The following is a 27707-nucleotide window of genomic DNA, read 5'->3' as shown; positions in this document are numbered from 1 at the left end:
AAAGCACTTGCACATTTGAGTTCTCTCATTTCAGGTGCTTTGAGAATAACGCTATAACTTCAAAAAAGAGAAACCCAGTTGCATCACGTGATTAAAGCTTACGTGTCGGCCACCGTCAGAGCAATTTACACTTGAAATGTGACCAAAAAAATGTATTTAAGTCAAAACCTATTCACCTCTCCTGTCTATCAGGCATTTCACTATTTTCAAAGCTAAACTCCAAGTCTCCAGTATGTCTCTGGCTCTCTCTCACTTTCTTATCCTACAACCTCCATCCCAAAAGGAAGACTTCCTTGACCATTGAACAAGATGACCAGCTTGGCTTCTGGAGGCCTGCAGGTACATCGTCAGTGGATCCTAACTTTAAACTCTCACACACAGTCCACACCTGAAGGGAACATGAAAGGGAAACGCATGGAAAGATGGTTTATGGGGAAGTCTAACCAGCCCAAGTGATTTCTATTGAGTGTGTGTGTGTGTGTGTGTGTGTGTGTGTGTGTGTGTGTGTGTGTGTGTGTGTGTGTGTGTGTGTGTGTGTGTGTGTGTGTGTGTGTGTGTGTGTGTGTGTGTGTGTGTGTGTGTGTGTGTGTGTGTGTGTGTGTGTGTGTGTGTGTGTGTGTGTGTGTGTGTGTGTGTGTGTGTGTGTGTGTGTGTGTACTATATTCACTGATTTGTGAGCATATAAAAAATGTATGTTAAGAATGTGCTAGAGGGACACCGACGGCTGGATTTAGATACAGGATAGGAATCAAAGACTGCATGTGTCTGGGGACTATAAGACTGCTCAGGATCCAATTAGCCAACTAAATTGTGATGCAGAAGGACAAATGCCATAGCAGTCATTTTGAGCTCAGACTGGAGTAATGAACTAATTAATATATCTTTTTAATATTGATGAAGCAAATGTATCACTTGTACAGTTCTTTATTAAAATGTAGTTGTTACATTTGACTGTGTAAACCCTAGCAGTACTACTTATTTCTATGAGAGTGAGGGAGATATAGCATTTAGCAAAAAAACATGGTTATTTGTCTCTCTGAAATGAAACCATCAAGTGATAGATTTTAAACAAATACATCTGTCAATAAACAACCCATGCCATGATTAGATAGTGAATAAACACACCAATCTCATTTCTTTAAAAAATAAAAGCTAATTTACCAACATTACTGAAAATGGATATATAGCGTTTTGGAATTAAACTCTTCACATAAACATCGTGTTTATGTTGACTGATCAAAGGGGAGTCATTCTTGTTTACGACATTCTTGGTTGAGAGAAGGCATTTAACAAAGCCACAGAATAACGCTGCCTGAAAAGCATTGAAGGGGAAAATTAAGTCAGAAATTTCAAATTGAAATCAGAAACTTCAGAAGCCTTTCACATTTTCACATGTGAGTTCCAAATATCTCTAACGGGCGCCCCAGCGTGATGTCACAATGCACTCACTGTTCCAAAATGTGATTATTAAGCAACAGGACAGTTTACATGTGCAAATATCTATAGGCTGTTTCAACTTGTCAATTTCAAATTATTTTCTAACAAGTTGAATTTTCTAACAGTTTAAATTGAGGTGTGTTCTGCCTCCTCATTAATTGACATTCAGCTTTGCGGACAACTTATGTTTGAGGCTTTACTGAGCCGGACAAACTTCTCTCTTCGAGGAGAGCCCACCGCACTTCATTCATGTTTGCCAAATCAATATGCATATATTTGTGCAGTCTTGCAAGAATTTAAAATGTTCTTGCTGGTGCTCGCTTTGCCTTCCTTGTTGTTTTTCTTACAAATAATAACTTTGGACATGTCAGCTTTCCTATCAAAGTCAGTTCCTTATTTTCTGTATACTGTGTTGCCTTTACTACTGTAGGCGCATACAGTATGCATGTATGTATGTACAGTTGAAGTCGAAAGTCTACATACACCTGAGCCAAATACATTTAAGTTCTGCCCACAAAGTTTCTTTAGGATTGAGGTCAGAGCTTTGTGATGGCCACTCCAATACCTTAACTTTGTTGTCCTTAAAATAGATGGCGTCATGAGGCAAAATTATGTGGATATATTGAAGCAACGTCTCAACACATCAGTCAGGAAGTTAAAACTTGATCGCGAACAGGTCTTACAAATGGACAATGACCCCAAGCATACTTCCAAAGTTGTGGCAAAATGCCTTAAGTACAACAAAGTCAAGGTATTGGAGTGGCCATCACTAAGCCCTGACCTCAATCCCATAGAACATTTGTGGGCAGAACTGAAAAAGTGTGCGCGAGCAAGGAGGCCTGCAAACCTGACTCAGTTACACCAGCTCTGTCAGGAGGAATGAGCTAAAATTCACCCAACTTATTGTGGGAAGCTTGTGGAAGGCTACCCAAAACATTTGACCCAAATTAAACCATTTAAAGGCAATGCTACCAAATACTAACTGAGTGTATGTAAACGTCTGACCCACTGGGAATGTGAAGAAAGAAATAAAAGCTGAAATAAATCACTCTATTATTCTGACATTTCACATTCTTAAAATAAAGTGATGATCCTAACTGACCTAAGACAGGGATGTTTTACTAGGATTAAATATCAGGAATTGTGAAAAACTGAGTTTAAATGCATTTGGCTAAGGTGTATGTAAACTTCCGACTTCAACTGTAGTATGCCTAATTGTAGAAACTGTTGCTCCATGAGCCTCGCCTTTTTTGGTGTATTTTACTTGTAATATCTAGGTAGGTCATTTACAACAAAATACTTATCAATCATGATCTGTCTTTAAGACACAGGTTGTTATGGAATTGATGTCCTCCGGAAAAATATTGACTACTGCAGAGGACGTCCCCCTCATTCTAAAACAAATCAAGTTACCTGTGGGACATGGAAAAACAAACACAAAGCCAGCACTGTGTGAACAATGACAAACAAACCAAACAACAAAAGCTGTGTTTTCCGTCTCAAAAGGGATGATGGCTCTCTTCTTCTTGAGTCATGAACAATTTCAAGGGCTACACACATTTCACACTTGTTCCCATCAAAGTGGAGAATTAGAGGCCCAGAAAAACTCTGGGCCTGTGCCAGTACAATACACCAGTAAATCAACACTATTTTTCTGCCAGTTGGTATTGCTCCCTTGTGATGTCTTGCTTAAGTGCCAAATAGAAACATTAGGAAATCCTAAGGCTAGCAGACAGAAATTCTCTAAGACTGAAATACCATTCACCTACAGTACCTAAAAAGAAAAGGTGATGGCATCTCCCAAGAAGACTGCAACAACATATGTTTTTTTCTAATGCATAGGTTAATATAATTAAGAGCTGGTGCATTTGGACCTCAATCGGTCTTTGCCAAAGCTTTTTCCACTCACCTCCCTCTGCTAGATTCTAGTCTCTGACTGAAAATCTCACTTCTGGAGTTTTGTGGTCAAATATATCAGAACAATTTCTCAAAACCCCAAAACAGCTCCAGACAGAGAGGGAGATAATTTTCTGAACTTTCCATCTATAATTTAGATTTAATTAGGAGAAAGTCAAGATACTTGGAAGAAACTTTTCAGAGGAGAATTTGTGGTCATCGGGTACATTAATAGCCCACATGACAGAACATTACGTACAACATTAGAGTGCAACACAGGAGGTTGGTGGTACCTTAATTGTGGAGAACAGGCTCGTGGTAATGACTGGAGTGGAATCATTGGAATGGTATCAAAAACATCAAACACATGGTTTCTAGGTGTGTGATGCCATTCCATTTGCACAGTTCCGGCCATTATTATGAGCCGCTCACCCATCAGCAACCTCCTGTGAAAGTGCATTCATTAAAGCATTCATGAAAGGGGACGAAAGGAGCTCAGAAGGGTTGGTGGTGCCTAATTGGACAGGGTGAACAAAGTGGCAACCCTCCTCTGCTGTTCCTGTACACTCTTAGGGTTTTCACATGTAGTCCTCTTAAAATATATATATACACACACTGCTCAAAAAAATAAAGGGAACACTTAAACAACACAATGTAACTCCAAGTCAATCACACTTCTGTGAAATCAAACTGTCCACTTAGGAAGCAACACTGATTGACAATAAATTGCACATGCTGTTGTGCAAATGGAATAGACAAAAGGTGGAAATTATAGGCAATTAGCAAGACACCCCCAATAAAGGAGTGGTTCTGCAGGTGGTGACCACAGACCACTTCTCAGTTCCTATGCTTCCTGGCTGATGTTTTGGTCACTTTTGAATGCTGGCGGTGCTTTCACTCTAGTGGTAGCATGAGACGGAGTCTACAACCCACACAAGTGGCTCAGGTAGTGCAGCTCATCCAGGATGACACATCAATGCGAGCTGTGGCAAGAAGGTTTGCTGTGTCTGTCAGCGTAGTGTCCAGAGCATGGAGGCGCTACCAGGAGACAGGCCAGTACATCAGGAGACATGGAGGAGGCCGTAGGAGGGCAACAACCCAACAGCAGGACCGCTCCCTCCGCCTTTGTGCAAGGAGGAGCAGGAGGAGCACTGCCAGAGCCCTGCAAAATGACTTCCAGCAGGACACAAATGTACATGTGTCTGCTCAAACGGTCAGAAACAGACTCCATGAGGGTGGTATGAGGGCCTGACGTCCACAGGTGGGCATCCACAGGTGGGGGTTGTGCATTTGCCAGAGAACACCAAGATTGGCAAATTCGCCACTGGCGCCCTGAGCTCTTCACAGATGAAAGCAGGTTCACACTGAGCACATGTGACAGAGTCTGGAGGCGCCGTGGAGAACGTTCTGCTGCCTGCAAAATCCTCCAGCATGACCGGTTTGGCGGTGGGTCAGTCATGGTGTGGGATGGCATTTCTTTGGGGGCCCCTCCATGTGCTCTCCAGAGGTAGCCTGACTGCCATTAGGTACCGAGATGAAATCCTTAGACCCTTTGTGAGACCATATGCTGGTGCGGTTGGCCCTGGGTTCCTCCTAATGCAACACAATGCTAAACCTCATGTGGCTGGAGTGTGTCAGCAGTTCCTGCAAGAGGAAGGCATTGATGCTATGGACTGGCCCGCCCACATCTGGGACATCATGTCTCGCTCCATTAACCAACGCCACGTTGCACCACAGACTGTCCAGGATTTGGCAGGAGCATGCCTAGGCGTTGTAGGCAGGTCATACAGGCACGTAGAGGCCACACACACTACTGAGCCTCATTTTGACTTGTTTTAAGGACATTACATCAAAGTTGGATCCGCCTGTAGTGTGGTTTTCCACTTTAATTTTGAGTGTGACTCCAAATCCAGACCTCCATGGGTTGATAAATTTGATTTCCATTGATAATTTATGTGTGATTTTGTTAAGTATTTAATAAGAATATTTCATTCATTCAGATCTAGGATGTGTTATTTTAGTGTTCCCTTTATTTTTTGAGCTGTGTATATGCACACATACATACAGTTGAAGTCGAAAGTTTACATACACCTTAGCCAAGTATATTTAAACTACATTTTTTCACAATTCCTGACATTTAATCCTGGTAAAAAATTCCCTGTCTTAGGTCAGTTAGGAGCACCACTTTATTTTGAGAAAGTGAAATGTCAGAATAATAGTATAGAGAATGATTTATTTCAGCTTTTATTTCTTTCATCACATTCCCAGTGGGTCAGAAGTTTACATACACTTAATTAGTATTGGATAGCATTGCCTTTAAATTGTATAACTTGGGTCAAACGTTTCGGGTAGCCTTCCACAAGCTTCCCACAGTAAGTTGGGAGAATTTTGGCCCATTCCTCCTGACAGAGTCGGTGTAACTAAGTCAGGTTTTAGGGCCTCCTTGCACACACACGCTTTTTCAGTTCTGCTCACAAATTTTCTATAGGATTAAGGTCAGGGCTTTGTGATGGCCACTCCAATACCTTGACTTTGTTGTCCTTAAGCCATTTTGCCATAACTTTGGAAGTATGCTTATGGTCAGTTTCCATTTGTAAGACCCATTTGCGACCAAGCTTTAACTTCCTGACTGATGTCCTGAGATGTTGCTTCAATATATCCACATAATTTTGCTTGCTCATGATGCCATCTAGTTTGTGAAGTACACCAGACCCTCCTGCAGCAAAGCACCCCCACAACATGATGTTGCCACCCCCGTGCTTCACGGTTGGGATGGTGTTCTTTGGCTTGCAAGCCTCCCCCTTTTTCCTCTCAACATAACAATGGTCATTATGGCCAAACAGTTCTATTTTTGTTTCATCAGACCAGAGGACATTTCTCAAAAAGGTATGATCTTTGTCCCCAAGTGCAGTTGCAAACCATAGTTTTGTTTTTTTAATGGCAGTTTGGGAGCAGTGGCTTCTTCCTTACTGAGCGGCCTTTCAGGTTATGTTGATAAAGGACTCGTTTTACTGTGGATATAGATACTTTTGTACCCATTTCCTCCAGCATCTTCACAAGGTCCTTTGCTGTTGTTCTGGGATTGATTTGCACTTTCGCACCAAAGTACATTCACCTCTAGGAGACAGAGCGCGTCTCCTTCCTGAGCGGTATGACGACTGCATGGTCCCATGGTGTTTATACTTGTGCACTACTGTTTGTACAGATGAATGTGATACCATCAGGCGTTTGGGAATTGCTCCCAAGAATAAACCAGACTTGTGGAGGTCTACAATTTTTCTTTGAGGTCTTGACTGATTTCTTTTGATTTTCCCATGATGTCAGGCAAAGGGGCACTGAGTTTGAAGGTCGGCCTTGAAATGTATCCACAGGTACACCTCCAATTGACTCAAATTATGCCAAATAGCCTATCAGAAGCTTCTAAAGCCATGACATCATTTTCTGGAATTTCCAAGCTGTTTAAAGGCACAGTCAACTTAATGTATGTAAACTTCTGACACACTGGAATTGTGATACAGTGAATTATAAGTGAAATAATCTGTCTGTTAATAATTGTTGGAAAAATGACTTGTGTCGTGTACAAAGTAGATGTCCTAACCGACTTGCCAAAATTATAGTTTTTTAATAAGAAATTTGTGGAGTGGTTGAAAAACAAGTTTTAATGACTCCAACCTAAGTGTATGTAAACGTCCTCTTTACAGTGATCTCTGGGGTAAAAAAAAAAAGAAGCAAAATAACTCAGCTCTCTTTGTATTCCAACCTGGTCTCAGAGCATGTCGTATTATTCTGTACGTAAATTATTTTATTATGATATATTACATTTCGTATGCTACGGTATGTATTAATTTGTGGATGTCCATAATCCATTTCATATGATATGTTAGGAATTACAGTTTGTTTTATATGTTACGAATTTTCTAAATGTACAAAGTTGCAAATTTGCTAAAGGTATAATATGTTACGAATTCCAGCTAGGTGACTTTGTGGCTAACATTAGTTAGGTTAGGGGTTAGGGTTAAAGGGTTAGGATTAGCTAAAAGGGGTAGGGTTAGAGGAAGGGTTAACTTACACGCTAAGTAGTTGCAAAGTAGTAAAAAGGTTGTTGAACAGTTACTAATTTGCTAAAATTCTAAAGTTGTCCTTGAGATTTGAACTTATGTAACCAGCGAACTTTGGCTTGCAAGACGGTCGTGTTATACGCTCCTAAGTGGCGCTATACGCTCCTAAGTGGCGCAGCGGTCTAATGCACTTCATCTCAAGAGGTGTCACTGCAGTGGTTTGAATCCAGGCTGAATCACATCTGGCCGTGATTGGGAGTCCCATAGGGTGGAGCACAATTGGCCCAGCGTAGTCCAGGTTTGGCACGGGTATGCCGTCATTGTAAATAATAATTTTTTCTTAACTGACTTGCCTAGTTAAATAAAAGGTTAAATAAATATGCCTACCCGACCAACCACCCTACTTGAATTTTCGCCTTAAACCTCTTAAACGTAAAGTCCCCATATTTTGGGACCCTATTTGATTTGTTAAAATTCAATTCAGTCTGGTATGAGAACGGTAGCCCTTATCTGCAAAAGCAAGGTGTCTGCAGAAAGCTGTGTATCTTGGCAATTGATTGGTGCCTTCAAATTTACATTTACAAGTCATTTAGCAGACGCTCTTATCCAGAGCGACTTACAAATCTTTGGTATGACTTACTATCATATATGGCCATACAAATTTATAAGGGAAGGTCGAGCCGATGACCTCATTTCAAGATGGCTGCTACCTACAGTCCGGTTAGTGTAGTGAAACAAACTAAATAAACACGTAATACGTTGATAGACACCGAACCCCAGGACTCCATGTTGATACACACCGAAAACCGGGACTTCACAGATCATGAGGATATCTTATTTGTCTGCATGTGACCTACCGTTATTGATCACCAGCCCCGACCGAGAGTCAGAATGTTTATTTTACACAACGTTTTCAACAAATATCTTACAAGGTAAGCCTAGATTTCGTCAATGAGATCTGGTGATGTATGACTTAATGGCAACATGTCCACCGAGTGACTATATCTATGCGTATCAAAAATATGATCTTGCCTGCTTACGCACTGTACTTATCCAAATCCTCTGTATGTCCCCCAACACCACTGCAATGTTTGCAAGAGGTTGTTTTTGTAAAAATAAATTATAGTGAACAATAACCTTTAGGCACACCCAGTGTGAAAAAAATAGTGAAATTACCACATTCGGACACTTTGGGGAGGTTGAAAGCACACTCGAACGTAACCTGGATACCCCATAACACTACCACAATGTTTGAGTGACGTTGATATAGTTGAAAGTGTGTTTTTATACTGAACAAATAGCATTTATGGATTGCAAATATGTAATAGCACTGGAATTTTCACATTTACAGACATACGCCACTTTGGAGAGGTTTAGGGAAACTTGGACATTTCCCGTGACCACATCTGACACAAAATCTACATTTGCCATTACATTTAAGAGGTTTTAAGTAACCATACCACACGTAACATATCATACTAATTTGAGTGTCCCGGATTTAAGTTTACTATGTTACGTCTAGTGTATTAGACCAGTCCATGTATTCACTGACCGTGCCTTTGAATTATAACTTTTTTCCTGACTTTTGCCAGTTCACTTCGAATACACATTGCTATGTCGAGAAAGGAACCAAGATATTTGTACCAAAATTCACTCAATGAACACTGTATATCTCCATACATTTTGGAAGATAATAGATTCCATTTATGTAAAATACATAATAATTATAATCAGAAGAGACTATTAGCATGTAAATATTATTGGTAACAGAATAAATAGCAGAAGAACACCGTCTGAAGTCAGTACAGCCGATCTGCCAACTTCAGTCTGTAATGTCCACACACTAATATGACCCTCAGTGCAAAGGTGCGATTCTCATGGACATGTACATATTAGTATTTTTGCTCTAGGACGCCCACAGGCCTTACAAGAATCGTCTGAAGGTCTCCCAGTACCAGTTGGAAAAAATGAATGGAACTACTGTATATACAGTATGGAGACTGTTTAATGCCAAAAATATGGGGTTAAATACATGTCGGAAAAACAAACTTATGTTTTCTGATCTCTCAGATATAGGAGACCCTTGATATTTTTTGAGAATGTTATTCAATGCGGGGGGGGGTTTTCCATCAAAACATTTTTTTTAAATATATTTTGGGATACTTAAAAAAAAATCTAAATAATTTAGCTAAATGGTCCTTGGTATGACCTTAAAACAATTCCATATACTGTAACTTATTAGAACCCCCACCCAACCCCTGGCATAGACAGGGCTTAGACTCTGATGGGTTAAGTAGCCCATCATATGAATGTGGGTACAAAGCTGGATACCGGTAAACCTATGGCATATGGGTTAATTAGCCGGGTAGGTAGGATCAGATGATGTCCTTACCATTTTTTGTGAGTAAAGGAACAAAAATTGTGTGTGTGTGTGTGTGTGTTTGGAGGGTTGTGGCAGACCCAATAAACAAAACAAAAACAATGATAATTACTGAGCTTTGTCCATTTACTTTTGTCGAGCATGGATGGGCAATCTAATCTGGGCCTTGTTTCCTTGCTGCGATGGAACTTAAGCATTACTATGAGTGTACAAGATACTTCGTTATTTACGAGCCAATTTTTTAAATAGTGTTTCCCAAACAAGCACAGAGTGAACCTGTAAGTGCCACAGCTAAAAGCATCGTTGGGGCTGTGTTTGGTTTTTCACATGATTCCGTTGGGGGAGCTGTCCAGCTCACTAGTGCTGAAATCGTTGGGGGAGCTGTCCAGCTCACTTGCGCTGAAATCGATGCAGCTTGCATCATATAAAAACACAACTAATAGCCCACATTAGGATATACCTATACATTTCACAGAATTGTTTTTATGAATAAAAATAAATAACACCATAATCTACATTTTCGTCATGTAATGTTCAATGATTTCCAGATTTGAACCTAGGGCGTCTTCTTGCCTCCACAGTGCTTTAGCACACTGCACTTCAATAGATCTGTCGTCTCCGATAGTTTCCTTTCATACAGTAACTAACCCTCTACATCACACATCTCCTCTCGTGGGAGTCTGTATTTTTTAAGAATAGCCCCATCATTGTGAGTCTGCAATGAGCTCAGTTTGGTGCGAATATGCGCATTATATACACCAACCGACTGCGCGGATGGATAATTTGAAATACACAGTATTCGGAAAGGATTCCGACCCCTTGACTTTTTCCACATTTTGTTACGTTACAGCCTTATTCACAAATGTATTAAATCGTTTTTTCCCTGATCAATCTACACATAACACCCCATAATGACAAAGCAAAAGGAGGTTTTTAAAATTTGTGTGCCTATATTTTTTACATTTTGACTATTTTTGTTCTTTGGATTATATACGAGGATTCAGCACCCGATCTAAGTTTATATAAAGTGGAGTCAAGCACGTTGTTTATCTTTTCATGAAATATTACATTATATATATCCTATAAATTACCCAAATTAAACATGTATCATCGTATGACCATGCCCATTCACACAAAACACATAAATTGTTTTAGAATTATATCTTCTGAGGTAAGGCAGAAAACAAGCCTAACAACGCACTTTGGCTGCTCTACGAGTGGTCTGGATCACTTATAGATGAGCATAAGTTTTTAAGAGACACTTTACTAACAAAGTCTCTGAGAAACACATTGGTTACGAAAGATACACTGTAACGATGATCCTAACACTACGAAGGCTCTGGGAAACGAGGCTCTGGTCCATTTTCCAAATGATGGGAGTCCCATAGGATCGCAGTTTAGAATATGAACCTTTTACAACTGTATCTAAAGTAACCGGTTAAAAGTTGAGCCATTAAAGTACAGCTGGTCTATTAGACATTGTGTTTTTGTTTTTTTGAAGAGTGATAACAAGGTGTCACACAAGGGAATATCAATGTTAGGTGACTCCAATAGCTACAAGAGTATGTCCAAGGTGACACAATAAATCGACTCACCAGTGCAGGAGCGTTGACGACAGACAGGTTGTAGCCATAGAGATAAGATGACCCAAGGGCACCAAAGAACGCTGCATTCACCAGACAGGCAGTGATGCGCTGTGGCTAAAAAAAACACATACCACATTAAAGCCATTTCAGAGGTCATGTCATTGTACAGTTGTATTTCATATTCAATCCAATCAAGGTCAGAGTGAGACCCAGGCAAATTCTTACAAGGACAATCCATTGATGTATCTGGGCCTCCCCATATGTCCTAGAGAGAGAATGTTACTGCTTCAAAAACAACCATCAGGTCAATTCAATACCAACATGTGCAATGTGACAAGGGTTAAGGCATGTTGAGCAGACAGATCAGCTGTATGTGTATGAGATTAAATATTGCAATATTGTAGTACTGTGACAGGATACAGTGTACCCCCCCCCCCCATAGGGATTATTAAACCTTGCAGCTTTTACAAACATATCCAGTTATAGCTAAATATAGCACAGTTAGCCTAAAGCTCTTCATTATATTGTTATCTCAATTTAATCAGTGGATCATTAGGCTACATCACAACCTTTTGGCTTCTTAATCATTCTGGGTAACCCACTCCTTACAGCCATATTGGGGGTGGCAGGTAGCCTAGTGGTTAGAGTGTTAGGCCAGTAACTGAAAGGTTGCTGGATCAAATCCCCGAGCTGACAAGGTAAAAATCTGTTCTTCTGAACAAGGCAGTTAACCCACTGTTCCCTGGTAGGGATAATACCATAATTATAATAATTTGTTCTTAAATAACATGCCTAGTTAAATAAAAAAATAATGTTTGAAATCCCTATAGAGATTAAATAACTGCAAACTAATCCTAACAGTGGATGAGTCACTCTTTTGATTATTGCACAGGTACAATAGATTTGTGGTTATATATTTATCTTTGAATAATACAAATGAAAAGGTTCCTCACAGTCATCCGATCAGCAAGTGAAACCCCAGAGAAATGTTTGCAGCAAATCAAATCGTTGCTCCTCTGTTTTTGACTGAACTCAAATGAAATTCCTACACCTTAATCTCCAAGAACAATACTCATCTACTGTATGAGCAGAAATATGTCTGCATCTCATGAGGATGAATGGATTTAGATCCGAGGTTAAAATGCATTGTATCATTCACCAAGGCAACCAGTCTCTACTGTGGGTGACTCAATAAGACCAAGGCACAGTGTAGTACAAAGAGCCATTGTGAGGAAGGAGGAGAGTGGTAACAAGTGCACTTGGGCTAATATTTCAATTGGATGGACAGAGAATTTCTAGATGTGTATGGAATTCAATTACATTCCAATAGGAGGTTCAGAATCTGTTAATGTTTTTCTCATTACAGTTAACTAATTTATTGTCAAAATGTTGCTTGTGGTTGCAATATAATTAAGCAACGAGTAATTGCTTCACTGCAACATGGGTATAGATGTTTCTAAGGTGACTGTTGCATCAAAAAAGAAACCCTGCTTGCTGAGGGGGGAGAAGTTTAAATACGTTCATTACTGCACACTTAGCCAATTACATTCTCCGTTGACTATGAGTTACATTTTGAAATTAAGACACAATTTGCAGCACTTCAAATTGTGTGGTTGCCCATCATTACAGAGCATTATTGACACTGTTATTTAATTCATTTGAACCTAGTATTATATTACGTTTATAACATGATCTTGATTTTTTTTGTTCACTGTAAAGGCAGTTGTAGGACCTACGCATTGGAGGAAACGATTGACATCCCGGTAATTAGTACAATAATAACCTGCGATAAAGAGGCGGGCCATGTATAATTGAAGCATATGTAAAAGGTTTTATTCTGTGTTATAGCTAGTAGATAAGAATGACACCAACACAGCTGTCTGGGTGGAGCTGAGTAATGTTAGCTAGCTATATTATTTTCTGTCTGCACGTAGCTATTGAAAAGGAAAACAACATCCTTCAGTTCGATGTATCAACTGCATCCATGACTGTTGGATAAAGCAATAACCCTCAGAGCATGACCAGTGAAACCACACTGAATACTCGTTCTACAAAAGGGAAAAAAAAACAGAATACCGGTAGCTAAAGTGCTAGGTAGCTAAGCTGCATTGCTAGAAAATTGCTAAAAACAACACAGAGCTAACGCTAGCTAGCTAGCTATAGCAGCTCGTGCTCAAGATTACAGGAACATTCTATTAAGCTTGTGTACAAAATAACATTCAAAAAACAGAATTCCAAACATAAATAAAGTTGACGATATTGTATCTATATTTAGTGGAAATAGTGATATTTACAAACTGTTATCACAGAATAAACAGAGCAGATAAAGAAATAAGCCTACCTTTCTCCAACATGTGCTGAAGGAAAAAGAACGTGAAATGGGCGAAGTAAGAGGTTCAAGGTGGGAAATGGATCAAACCATTCTACTGTTTTTGAACAATAATGTGTCTTATACCAGCTCTGCTAAATTCAGCTGACAGATAAATATTTGCATGGATTTTATAAATAATAGACCAACATAGTCACGGTAAAATAACATGGCAATACCAAATATACCGAAACAAAATAACACCTAAAGTGACCTGACTGACCAGTCCACTAATCACCAGCTAAATCAAATGAGGTGTCAAAGGGAAGGCATACCTCTGGTGTGACAGCAAGGGACCACTAGGGAAGGGTGGAGGGGGTGTTTGTTATAATGCAAAATGGCCCCCAAAACTAAAATGAACAAAATGGAATAGCTTTTCAGTGACCAGTCTGAAATGCTGTAAATTTGAAAAATAATATAACGACCCTGGGTTTATAAGCGCGGAAATCCCTTCGAGCATTCTATTGCGGCTGTTTTAAATGGCACATTGAACATGTATTTATTTCACAGTGGGTTACAGATTTAGAGTCCATTGTGTAAATTACCATAAAATACAGTGGTGTTGTATAAGTCTGACGCAGCGCTACACTCATTAATTACTAAAGTGTTGGACAAATAAAAAGTCACTTAAAGAAGTGTAGAGAACTTCAGTTCATAAAGCAAAAGTTGCAAGCATTCTGAATAAGGCCAGAATGGGTGAAACTTCAATGATATCCATTCTTTTTTAATGGGATTGAGTATCAGACAAGAAAATAGACATATGTTAAAATGTAAATAAACAAATTGTTACCAGGTGATTAATCTCTATTAACCCAGAAGTTACATTTTTTGTAATTTGGTCAGCTGTGTGATTAACTTTCCCATGGAAGACTATCACGTGAAATCTTTATCCTCCATTATTCTATTAATTATTAGGGTATATTAACTTTATTTCCACTGAATGGTGCTGCATTGACAATCACAACTGTCAAAGATGACACTCACAATTGGCAAAGATGCAGCAGGACTCATGCTAAGTGCTTGAAATGCTCTAAGGCCTCTAAGAAACATGATTCCTCACATGCGCCGAATACAACAGGTGTAGACTTTACCGTGAAATGCTTACTTAAAAGGCCTTTCCCAACAATAACGAGGCTATATACAGTGGCTTGCGAAAGTATTCACCCCCCTTGGAATTTTTCCTATTTTGTTGCCTTACAACCTGGAATTAAAATTGATTTTTGGGGGTTTTGTATAATTTGATTTACACAACATGCACATTTAGGTAGCCTTGATACAAAATATTGAACAGATGGCTTTTTTCTGGCCACTCTCCCGTAAAGCCCAGCTCTGGGGAGTGTATGGCTAAAAGTGGTCCTATGGACAGATACTCCAATCTCCGCTGTGGGGCTTTGTAGCTCCTTCAGGGTTATATTTGGTCTCTTTGTTGCCTCCCTGATTTAATGCCCTCCTTGCCTGGTCTGTGAGTTTTGGTGGGCGGCCCTCTCTTGGCAGGTTTGTTGTGGTGCCATATTCTTTCCATTTTTTAATAATGGATTTAATAGTGCTCCGTGGGATGTTCAAAGTTCGGGATATTTTTTTTAGAACCCAACCCTGATCTGTACTTCTCCACATGGTGCCGCCGCTTGCTTGGTGTCGCCGCTTGCTTGGCGTCGCCGCTTGCTTGGCGTCGCCGCTTGCTTGGCGTCGCCGCTTGCTTGGCGTCGCCGCTTGCTTGGCAGTGCCGCTTGCTTGGCAGTGCCGCTTGCTTGGTGTCGCCGCTTGCTTGGTGGTGCCCCTTGCTTAGTGGTGTTGCAGACTCTGGGGTCTTACAGAACAGGTGTATATATACTGAGATCATGTGACAGATCATGTGACACTTAAATAAAGTCCACCTGAGTGCAATCTAACTAATTATGTGACTTCTGAAGTTAATTGGTTGCACCAGACTTTATTTAGGGGCTTCATAGCGAAGGGAGGGGAATACATAAGCACGCACCACTTTTACGTTTTTTTTAATAAATAGAAGAAAAAAAATACTTCATCAATTTGGACTATTTTGTGTCTGTCCATTACATGAAATTCAAATAAAAATATATTCAATAACAGGTTGTAATGCACCTACTTTTGCAAGGCACTGTACATGGAGCACAGGTACCGAGTCAATGTAAAGGGGCACGAGGTAATTGAGGTATTTGAGGTAATATGCCTTCATAAAGTAGTCACACCCCTTAACATTTTCCACATTTTGATGTACTACAGTCTGATTTTAAAATTGATTAAATTAAGATTTTTTTGGTCACTGGCCTACACACAATAACAGTAACCCATAACATTAAATTGGAATTCTGTTTTTTGTACAAATGAAAAGCTGAAATGGCTTGAGTCAATAAGTATTCAACCCCTTTCTTATGGCAAGCCTAAATACATTCATGAGTAAAAATGTACTTAAATGAAATAATAAGTTGCATGGACTCGCTCTGTGTGCAATAATAGGGAATATCCCTTTGAGCATGGTGAAGTTATTAATTACAATTTGGATGTTGTATCAATATGCCCAGTCACTAAAAAGATACAGGTGTCCTTCCTAACTCAGTTGCCAGAGAGGAAGGAAACCGCTCAGGGATTTCACCATGAGGCCAATTGGGACTTTAAAACAGTTTAATGGCTGTGATAAGAGAAAACTGAGGATGAATTACTCCAGAATACTAACCTAATTGAGTGAGTGAAAAGAAGGAAGCCTGTACAGAATAAAAATATTACAAAACACCCATTCCTGTTTGCCACAAGGCACTAAAAAAATATGGCAAAGCAATTCACTTTTTGTCCTGAATACAAAGTGTTGTATTGGATTTGCCCCAAACATATTACTAAGTACCACTCTCCATATTGTCAAGCATAGTGGTGGCTGAATCATGTTATAGGTATGCTTGTAATATGCAACTGGGGAGTTTTTCAGGATAGAAAATAAATGTAATGAAGTTAAGCACATGCAAAATCCTAGAGGAAAACCTGGTTCAGTCTGCTTTCCATCAGACACTGGGAAATTAATTCACCTTTCAGCAGGACAATAACCTAAAACACAAGGCCAAATCTACACTGGAGTTGCTTACCATGAAGACAGTGAATGTTTCTGAGTGGGCGAGTTACAATTTGGACTTAAATCTACTTGAAAAACTATGGCAAGACCAAAAGATGGTTGTCTAACAATGATCAACAACCAATTTGACAGAGCTTGAATAATTTTGGGAAGAATGTTGCGAAATTCACGTGTTGAAAGCTCTTACAGACTTACCCAGAAAGACTCGCAGCTGTAATCGCTGCTAAAGGTGCTTCTACAACTCAGGGGTGTTAATACTTATGTAAATGAGATATTTCTGTATTTAATTTTCAATGCATTTGCTAACATTTCTAAATACCTGTTTTCACTTTGTCATTATGGGCTATTGTGTGTAGATGGATGAGAAAAACAATCAATTTAATCCATTTTGAATTCAGGCTGTAACAACAAAATATAAATACAAAATATGTAAATATGTAAATACTTTCTGAAGGCACTGTGGATAAGGATATAAGTGACTAGGCAATCGTATGTGTGTGTTGTAGTGTCAGTGTAGTATGTGTGAGTGTGTGGGTACAGTCCAGTGAGTGTGCATAGAGCATGTTGTACAATGAGGAATATCTGTCTGGGTCCATCCGGATCACACATGGTAATATAGCTTCTTAGAACCAGCTATTAGAAACACTCTGAACTGTGGATAACCACATCCAATATCTGATTAGCCCATGTAAGTGGGTCATGGTGGAGGAGAATCAGAATGAACCTTGTTATCCAAAGTGTACTGTGATGTGACATAGGTCATTGAGATTACGTGTAAACATACAGTGCCTTCAGAAAGTATTCACACCCCTTGACTTTTTCCACATTTTGTTGTGTTACAGCCTGAATTTAAAAATGATTACGTTTAGATTTGTCGTCACACACAATAAATACCCCATAATGTCAAAGTGGAATTCTGTTTTTTGACAATTTGAAAAATTGTAGAAATGATAGAAAATGAAAAGCTGAAATGTCTTGAGTCAATACGTATTCAACCACTTTGTTATTGCAAACCTAAAAAGTAACATAATAAGTTGCATGGGCTCACTTGTTGTGCAATAATAGTGTTTAACATGTTTTTTTAATGACTACCTCATCTCTATACCCCACACATAAACATTCAGGCTGTAACACAACAAAATGTGGAAAAAGTCAAGGGGTGTTAAGAATTTCTGAAGACACTGTACAACCATGACCCACATTGGTGTGAGGGAAACCCATAACCTCACACATGAATGATTGAAAAACAATGATTGCACCACATGGTGATAAGCGACCATGTGCTAAGACATAAACGAAGATACAGTATGACTCCTTTGAAAAGATCCAGAAATGACCAACTAACCTTTTCTGTTGACTTCTTGTGGTCTGGTTCAGTACTTTCGATGTTGTTCGGTTCAGGATCTTCAGTTTGCTCTCGCATTTCCATGTTTTACTTCTAATACACTGAAATGACACTGAAGTCAAATGTGGCATTATTCATACTGTTCAAAGGAGCAAACCAGTGTGGTAAGGGAAGTGATTTTAGGGAAGTAGCTTGTAACTCAGTCTGTAATGAGGAAAACTATTGTGCTGACATTAAATTAATTAAACATCAGCTTCTATGACCCTAAACACACCAACTCTGTATAAAATGCAGATCATGAGGTAGATAAGTGCAAGAAGTTTCTATTTGATCAAACCAGGAAGTTTCCAGGGGAAGATAAAACACTTTTCTTGATCTGTGAGCATGTACAATTGAGTCAATTTCCTTCAAAAATAAAATGGATAGTATGTGCAACAGGAACAAAAAGAAACCCAACTGGATACTAGCTCAGGCATAATTGCTCACAGCATGGGCAGGAGAAAGAATATTGTGCTTCCCTTAGCCTGGAAATGTCAAGAAGCCATTTTTGATAACTCTTTCCCTATGAGATCTGGGGCCTTCTGTTTTTTTTTCGTGCTACGTCTAAATCAGTCCCTGGTTAGAGGGTAACAATGGAAAAAAGCAATGGAACTGGCTTCGAGGTCCAGAGATGAGTTTGAGTGACCTAGACTGTATAACACGGTTCTAAAAATAACCAACTGAACCACACAATCCTTGGTTACTCTGTGGTTGACAAGTTATGGATGACGAAAGAGAGGTAAAGTCAGTCTGCCATCTGGTGGTTGACAGTATATTGCACTTCTCATAGTTCCTTTATGCCAAACTAGGGGTGGAATTCATTCATGAATTCTACATGGGAGGTGTAAGCCTCCAATTCTGCTTCCCATCACTTCCCTGTGATGTGCACCACCACCTGTCTTTACACACATGCTGCTAGACAGCCTGGAATGTTTACAACAACTCTAAATCCAACTGGCTTTATACTGATACTCAAAGACTAAGCATTAATTGGATATAACATCCCATCCTCAACAACCTTGCCCTGGCAAGACTGTATTTACAGGTAGATTCCACGAAATGACATTGCCACAAGCAGCCCAGCAGATATTGTGAGATGAGCGAGATCTAAGACTTCACTCTCAAACAGTCACACAGTACCTGCTAGGGTTTACTTCACTCTCCTACAGCGTGGGAGCCGCAGGACCAAAACAGCTCAATTCTCTTAACAGTAGTTGAGGAAATTGACCCAATATGCTGTTTACTTTCTGCATCTACACCAGATTGCTGAGCGTACCTTTAATATAAGCCACATTGTTTAAATAACTGATAAGAATAGGAAAATAACTATTCAGTTACTCTGTAGTGACTCCGACCTACATTGAACATAGAGGGAATGATAGCCAATGGTAGGTATGCATGTTAACTCTGCTCAGGAGTTCTGAGTTAGATGCATGGTGTATCTAATTCGGAATCAGCCCGTCAATTGTATTTTTAAAAAACATGAGCTTTTATTGGACATTTTTTTGCATATACATTCTTTTTTTAGCAGTCAAATACAATCTAATGTAACTTTTGGTTTGTGTACTGTTAAAATACTATTTGGTCTCTTCCTCACATCCATCAAATTTTAAGAATGACATGTGTATATAGGCTACTTATTGCAGCCCATATCTTGCCTCAATAAGCCCACACTTTGCATCAGCTTCCCCCATTGGGCCCATTTTGGTCCAAATATGAGCTCATGGCACTGGTCCAATGTGTATTGCCTCCCTACACCAATTCTAAATATTATTTTATGTATTATATAGGGTACCAAGGGGTAACTAGCCCCCCCTCATGTAATTCCCATTAAGACCACAAGATGTCACCAAATTATTTCCCCAAACTTTCCCTGGGTGCCACTGCTCTTGCTCAACAAAAAATGTCATCCGTGTCATCACAACTTTTGGAGTTGTTTTAACAAAACGATTTTGAGGTGAGTTGATTTTTTTTTAATGCATTTTGAAAATGTTGCAGATATATTCCAATGAAGTTAGATCTATAATTGTTTAATTATACAAGAAGGAAAGTCTCAAGATAAATAATTCACATGTTTAGAGAGAACAATGTAGAACAATGTACATTTTTTATTAAAGTAGTAATAGTTTGGATGAGTGTATTGGGGGAAACTCGCCTCCCCTTCCTAGGGGGTAACTGGCCATGAATGTGTCTGACGTAAGATACATTAAATAAATAATGTAACTTAATTGCAGTCGTAAATGCTTCCACTAGTGACTGATAGCTTTACAGTTAAATGTTACTTTATAGACATTTTGTTTAGACTTTTGTTTAGACAATGTTTAGACAATGTTTAGACATTTTTGCTCATTTATTTTAAAAAATCCAAAACATAAATACCTTATTTACATAAGTATTCAGACCCTTCGCTATGAGACTCAAAATTGAGCTCAGGTGCATCCTGTTTCACTTGATCATCCTTGAGATGTTTTTACAACTTGATTGGAGTACACATGTGGTAAATTAAAATGATTGGACATGATTTGAAAAGGCACATACCTGTCTATATAAGGTCCCACAGTTGACAGTGCATGTCATAGGGGAAACCATGCCATGAGGTCAAAGGAATTGTCTGTATCGAGGCACAGCTCTGGGGAAGGGTACCAAAACATTTCTGCAGTATTGAAGGTCCCCAAGAAGACAGTGGCCTCCATCATTCTTAAATGGAAGAAGTTTGGGACTGTCATGCCTACTCCCGCTCCGGCGCTCGACGTTACCGGTCTAGTAACCATCGGTCCTGGCAATCATCATTAGGCACACCTGCCCCCCATCATTACGCACACTTGGACTTCATCATCACCCTGATTACTCCATGTATTTAGCCCTTTGTAGCCTGTCATCTGGCAGTATTGTTTTCTGTCTTATCTTCATTATTCTTATTATTTAACTCACCTTCTGCACCTGCTTCCTGACTCCCAGCATATACATTACAGAATACTGCCTATTCAAAACACATAGCAGAGAAGTGCCAGTTCCATCAGGCCGATGTCTTCTTGGGATACCGAATCAGCCAGCAGGGAGTGGTTATGGATGAGAGGAAGGATCGAGGCAGTCAGATCATGGCCAGTCCCAACCATCATAAAGGGACATCAACGGTTTTTGGGGTTCTACCGCCGCTTCATTTAAAAACTTCAGCTCCATCTCCTCAAGGGTGGCCCCCGTTAGTTGGTAGGAGTCCTGCAGCCGATGAGGCCTTCCGTCTACTGAGTGAGTGTTTCACCTCTGCCCGTTGCTCAAACCCAGATCCTGCGCTGCCCTTTGTGTTGGAAGTGGATGCCTCAGAAGTAGACGTGGGGGCTGTCCTGTTACAACACCAAGGTAACCCACAAAAATTGTATCCATGTGCATACTACTCTAAAAAAAAAATGTCTCCTGCAGAGAGAAACTATGACGTAGGCTACTGGGAGCTCCTGGCGATGAAGTTGGCACTAGAGGAATGAAAACACTGGTTGGAGGGCACCAAGGACCCATTTCTCATCCTCACCAACCATCGGAACCTGGAGTACATACGGACAGCGAGGCGGCTGAACCCACGCCAAGCAAGATGGGTCCTTTTCTTCACTAGATTCAACTTCATCCTGTCATTACCGCCCAGGTTTGAAGAACATCAAAGCCGATACCATGTCCCATCTCCACGATACGGAAGAGGTTTCTGTCCTGAGTGCGCACATCATTCTGCCCTCCCAAAGTGTTGCCCCCATGCTCTGGGACGTAGATGTGGAGATCCACCAGGCTCTGGAGAGGGAACCCATGCCTGCTACCTGCCCTCCGGAGTGCACCTACGTTCCCACGGAGGTAAGGGATCGGCTGTTGACCTGGGCGCATACATCCCTTGCCGCTGGACACCCAGGTATCACCCGCACCATTCAATCCATCTCTGCTAAGTACTGGTGGCCCACCTTGGTGAAGGACGTCGCACGCTATGTCTACTCCTACTCCGTATACTCCTACTCAAACCAAATCTCCCAGCATGCTTCAGCAGGAAAACTCTTCCCCTTCTCATGCCTCAGTAGCCTTGGTTCTATCTGTCCATAGATTTTGAATTCTCAAAATCCTGCTGTTTTATCCCTCTCTCTCTGGTCTCCCTACCGTTCTCCAGGTTGCTGAGGCACTGTTTCAGCAGGTCTTCCAGCACTATGGCCTTCCCAATTACATCGTCTCCGAGCGTGGCCCCTAATTCTCATCGCGGGAATGGTGAGAAGCTGGGGTCCATGGCCAGCCTCACATCCGGGTACTGGACTCAGTCCAACGGGCAGGTGGAGAGGACCAACCAGGAGTTTGGGATGTTCCTTAGGAGTCACTGTCAGGACCGGCAGGGGGAGTGGACTCATGAGTTGTGCTGCAATTTTACTGGGGATATCTTTATTTGTGACCTATGTACAAATTAGAATCGTGCAATAGCAGAGCATAAGAGAGAATTTTACACTGAATTCATTTGTTAAGTTAGTTATTAAATGTTCAATTCCAGTGTTATTAGTTATATTCCATTCAAATATTATATTCCAATGATTTTTGTATTTTTTTTAATTAAAAACAACTATTGAAAACCTTTTACTCCTTTGTCTTTCTAAAGACTGCTGTGATTTAAAATGGTGCAATATTCAAATCATATTTCGTGCAATTGTACATAATGGATTGTATGAAAAAGGAACAACGAAAATGTACGTGCAGACTTTACATCAAATCTCCTCAGTGGCGGTTCTGGCTTGTATGGCTCCCTGGGAGAACACCCCAACATTCAAACATTTGGGACAACACAAATATATAATCATAACATTTAAAACTATATAAATAAAAATATATACAAATAAGACTCATAAATATAAAAAAATTAGTAACAATGACAAATAGAAACAAATTGTAGTATATAAATACAAATAAAATGAGAATCAAATTATTACGAATGATTACACAAATAAAACTAAATTGCACAAATTCTATATTTTATTTATTTAATCTTCATTTAACTAGGCAAGTCAGTTAAGAACAAATTCTTATTTACAATGACGGCCTACCGGGGAACAGTCTGCCTTGTTCATGGGCAGAACGACATATTTTTACCTTGTCAGGCCAGGGATTCAATCCAGCAACCTTTCGGTTATTGTCCCAACGCTCTAACCGCTAGGCTACCTGCCGCCTCAACACACACACACACACAAATACACAAATAGAATAACACGATTAAGAAGATAACCTGATTATTACATTATTGCACTTCAAATAAGAAACACACAAACTAAATTGCACTACTAATTGCATTAGTACTGTACAAAGTTAGAGGTGCGCTATTTGATAGATTCCCCGACTCCCCCTACCTCGGGCTTCCAGTGGGGAGACCTGAGGTCAACCTACCCAATCCCCTCCCCATCTCGTACTTCTGGGTGGGAGACCTTCCCAGGCAGTAGCCTGCCTAGCTCACAAACTAGAATCAGGGCGCCCACTCCGACAAGGTTAATTGACCCACAGTCCCACACGGTGACATGATATCATTGACGTGACGTGCAAATACGCGATAGAAAACCAATCGCGCAAATGTCACCATTCCAATTTGTATTCTTTTTTTGTGCAGGCGCCCCATGCCACCCCCGGCAAGATGCCGCCCTGAGCGGCTGCCCATGTTGCCTATACCTAAATCCGCCACTGACTCTCCTCATAGTACGGATATTATTGGTGACATGTGCAACACCATTCCCCCCCATTTTAATTTAAATAATTATAATAAGACAACTAGACAACTAACTGGCACCATCTAGCAATTAGCAAATGTGTTACTTTGAATCAGAAAGTTAGAGTAGTTTCTCTAGTAAGTTAGTTTTAAATGTACTTATGTAAGCATTAATTATGGCTTCAGAAATGGCAGTGTACACCATAGAAATACAATGAATAGAACAGGCTTGGAACCTCTTACCACGGCAATTTCACTGGTAAACTGATGTGGACACCCACAATGGCTGCCTGGTATTGTGATGCAATAATTTCCATGGTAATGTAGAATGTTTATTCAAATTATGCTAACTGATGTGGCTCATGCAGTGTTGCCAATTTAGCGACCTCGTCGCTATATTTAGAAAGTTGTCAGACCCCTCCTGCTACTTTTATTGGTAAAAGAGGCTAGCGACAAATTCAGTTACTTTTCAGTCTTTGGGAAGGATTTCTATAATTTTGTTAGCATGTAGCGACTATTCAATTCTGCCGCAAAAGAGAGTGTTGTCTGTGCAAAAGAGAATCTATCTGTGCAACAGAAGTCACAGCAACGGAATAGAAAGAGCATCTTCATTCAAGTCAATGGTGGCAAAATGGGTGGACTGGCAGCCATTTTGAGTGTACCCGTGCCTAGGTAAAAAATATACAGGTTAAGACAAGAGGATTCTAATATCCCATAACTATTTGCAATTCATGTTCCAGCTTTGCTTGTTAGCAGTGACACTAGTAGTTATCAATGGAGCTTGTACCATGAATTTGTTTATTTTCAAATACGTCCGCATTAAATGCCCTTCCTATATTCATCCTAGACCCAAGCAGGAAGTGTACCCAATCTGTGCAGCTATTTGTTAAGTCAAATTTACCGAAAAATATATTGCCATTGCAATCAATACAGCATCATGATAGAACATTCCAAAATACCATGGAAATTATTGCATTACAATACTAGGCAGCCATTGCGAGTGTACCCATGAGTTTACTAATCAAATTTCCAGGGTGAGAGCTTCCAGGCCCTTTTTAGTAATTATATTTCTATGAACGGCGCAGAGGGTGTGTGTGGCAGGAGATGGGACAAAAACGGTACATCGGGACTACAGTTGTGCCGCAGCAAGGCAAATTGGTGATGTGACATCCGCGCAGCAAGGCAAATTGGTGATGTGACATCCGCGCAGCAAGGCAAATTGGTGATGTGACATCCACGCGGCAATGGCAAAACGTCATGTAGCGACTTCTAGGTCAAAAATATACAGGCTAGAAGAAGATGATTCTAATATCCCATAAATCCAATTTTTAAAAATGGGACTAGCAATGCGAGCGAAAATGACTGGAAGTGAATGTTAGCGTTACAGAAATTTTGCCATCAAACAATCATTGTGAATTTCATCTAACTACTCAGCAAACACATAGCATAACTGTTTAACTGTCTTTAAAAAAAAAAAAAATAATAATAATGATCTACAGCCACTTTATTACCTGACCGCTGATCACAATTTCAATGCTAATCCTGATATACACACACTGATAAACTCCCAATTAGTGGCTAATATGTGTACCTTAAAATAAGGTGTTACCAAAAAGTAATTCAGCACAGAGTCTGTACCCCACCAAGCCACAAAATACAACATAAAACAAGAGGATCATTTATAGGCAACCTGTTTTGTTGGTAACCAAGGCACTTTTCCAATATTGAAGAGCTCAAGGCAAGGGGCTTATCCCATTCCTCGATGGTAGCTTGGTGACTCCCTGTTGGAGGTCTGAAAGTTCAGCAGTGGGATAAGAAGCTGGAAATGTAATTTACACCCAGAAAGGCAGGTTAAATTTATGGCCAAGCAGCTCAGGGATTCAATATGACACTTGAAATAACACAACATACTCACAAATCCACAAACAATACCTCTTGTCTAATACAATCCATGGCTTAATTTCGGGTCCCTGGGAAGGTGACCGCCACATGATACTAGCTTAGCCATCCGCTATATCTACATAGATCATTTTGGGATTCTGTCACTGAAACACTAATCATGATCCTGGCGTTTATCTACAGTGATAACTATGTTTCCATACTCAACGTTACAGTTTAGCTTATACAAAATGCTGCCATAGATTTTTTTCAACTAACCTGCTCTTGGCGATACGTTCTTTGTTCTCGATTCAGGGGAAAAGCTTCAATAAATGTCTGTGTCTAGTTGCAGGTGTTTCTACAAACACCAGAGAAAATTCAGAAAGATATTAAACTGGACCTGTTTTGTAACATGACTCACTATGAAACACTGCCAGATAGACGCATACTCCGGTAATAGATAGTGAGAAAGTTGTAAAAATAAAATCGGCACACAAGTCACCAGTGACTTGATAAGGTGATTAGCTAACTTGGCCTGCCTGCTAAATGTGCCTGCTTGCTACTAGCTAGCTTCATTGACGAACACAGAGATGGAACTTATTTTGGGTACGGATAAACAGCGTGTAGCTTGTGCTTTATTTTTGATAGTTTGACAGATTGCTAATGAAGTTGTAGACATGTTCTCATAAATCAGTCCTGAGCGCAGCAGCAGCTGACTCGATACTGTCTATACTGCACCAAACACCTTATTAATGACAGTTTTCTTAATTTATCTTAGCTTAATTCTGACTATTTTGAGGGAGACATGTTGCTACCGTAACTCAAGAGGGACAAACAACAATAACTGCCAGGGTACAACATAGAAAACATAACACACCCACATCAAATCACACCCCCATGACACAAATCTCGTTTTTCTTCATGAGCAGTAGAAAAACCCAGGCGGAATCGGTGAGTATAGCCCCCCTTTAAACCAAAAGATATTGCTGGTAAATGTTCCTGTTCTCATGTAATATCACACCTAATGTAATATCAAGTGTGAAATACTTTTACTTAATTTAGCCTAGCTCGACCATTGTGTGGGACTATTCAGTTGGTTTGAATGTACCGGGCATGCTAAATCCCACTCATGTCAAGTACTTGAAAGTGTTTAACAAAGATTATGAATTTGATCAAGGACTGTATAGTACAGAATGTAAACAACCTCTGCTAGAGTCAAATATCATAAAACCGAATGAACACTTGATATTTCTCCTGATGAACTCACTCGCTTTACAGACAAAATATTTCTCAAAAACAAGATTATTCAGAGACCAAACAATCTAAACTACATTCATGGAGATAATTAGACCCTCTACTAAAACCACTTGTGCCAGTGTTACCAGCCAAAACACAATCAAAGCCATGGTCAAAGGTTAACGAATTGGAAATCAAACTAAAAACAAATACAGCCTCTAAAATGCCCATTCAATTTTGAACGCTCGGATTATTAATGCATTCTCTATATTGACACAGAGAAGGAATGTGACAGGAGGTCACTGACTTAACTTACCCACACAAAGACTATTTCCTTAACAGCTTATACAGAGGAAGAGGGGAACCTAACACTGACCCTTAAACTATCCTGCTGACAATGAGACAGTACCTGAAAGACATACAGTCTTTTAATACTCCCCCTAACAAATGATTAACAGGCACTGACTGAGGAGATCACTGTAAGCAAACCCACGCACGCAGACAGGCATAGTACGGAAGTTGAAACATTTAAAGTTACAATACATGACACTGGCATATGTTTACTGATGGTGCTTTCAAGACGACTCGGAAAGTCGGAACCTCTGAGTTACAATTTGAGTATTGTTTTTGTTGCTTCAAACTCCCTATTGGTTGATTCTGATACTTTCCAAGCGGGAAACTCTGAGCTCATTTTTTACAAT

General features: G+C 39.9%; 1 protein-coding gene across 1 annotated transcript in view; it reads right to left on the bottom strand.

Moving 5' to 3' along the window:
- slc2a9l2 (solute carrier family 2 member 9, like 2) overlaps nucleotides 1–27447 on the bottom strand; it is a 253543-nt gene extending 226096 nt beyond the window's left edge. The window contains exons 1-3 of the mRNA XM_046310980.1: nucleotides 27323–27447; nucleotides 18150–18261; nucleotides 11367–11471 (exon numbers count right to left, since the gene is read on the bottom strand). Coding sequence (XP_046166936.1) covers nucleotides 11367–11471; nucleotides 18150–18233 — 189 coding nt within the window. The 5' untranslated portion in view covers nucleotides 18234–18261; nucleotides 27323–27447. The remainder of the gene's footprint in view (nucleotides 1–11366; nucleotides 11472–18149; nucleotides 18262–27322) is intronic.
- Nucleotides 27448–27707: the final 260 nt, after the last annotated feature.

Source organism: Oncorhynchus gorbuscha, linkage group LG18 (genome assembly GCF_021184085.1).
Source record: "Oncorhynchus gorbuscha isolate QuinsamMale2020 ecotype Even-year linkage group LG18, OgorEven_v1.0, whole genome shotgun sequence".
In the NCBI taxonomy this organism is placed as follows: Eukaryota; Metazoa; Chordata; class Actinopteri; order Salmoniformes; family Salmonidae; genus Oncorhynchus; species Oncorhynchus gorbuscha.
This window is presented reverse-complemented; position numbering and strand designations above follow the sequence as displayed.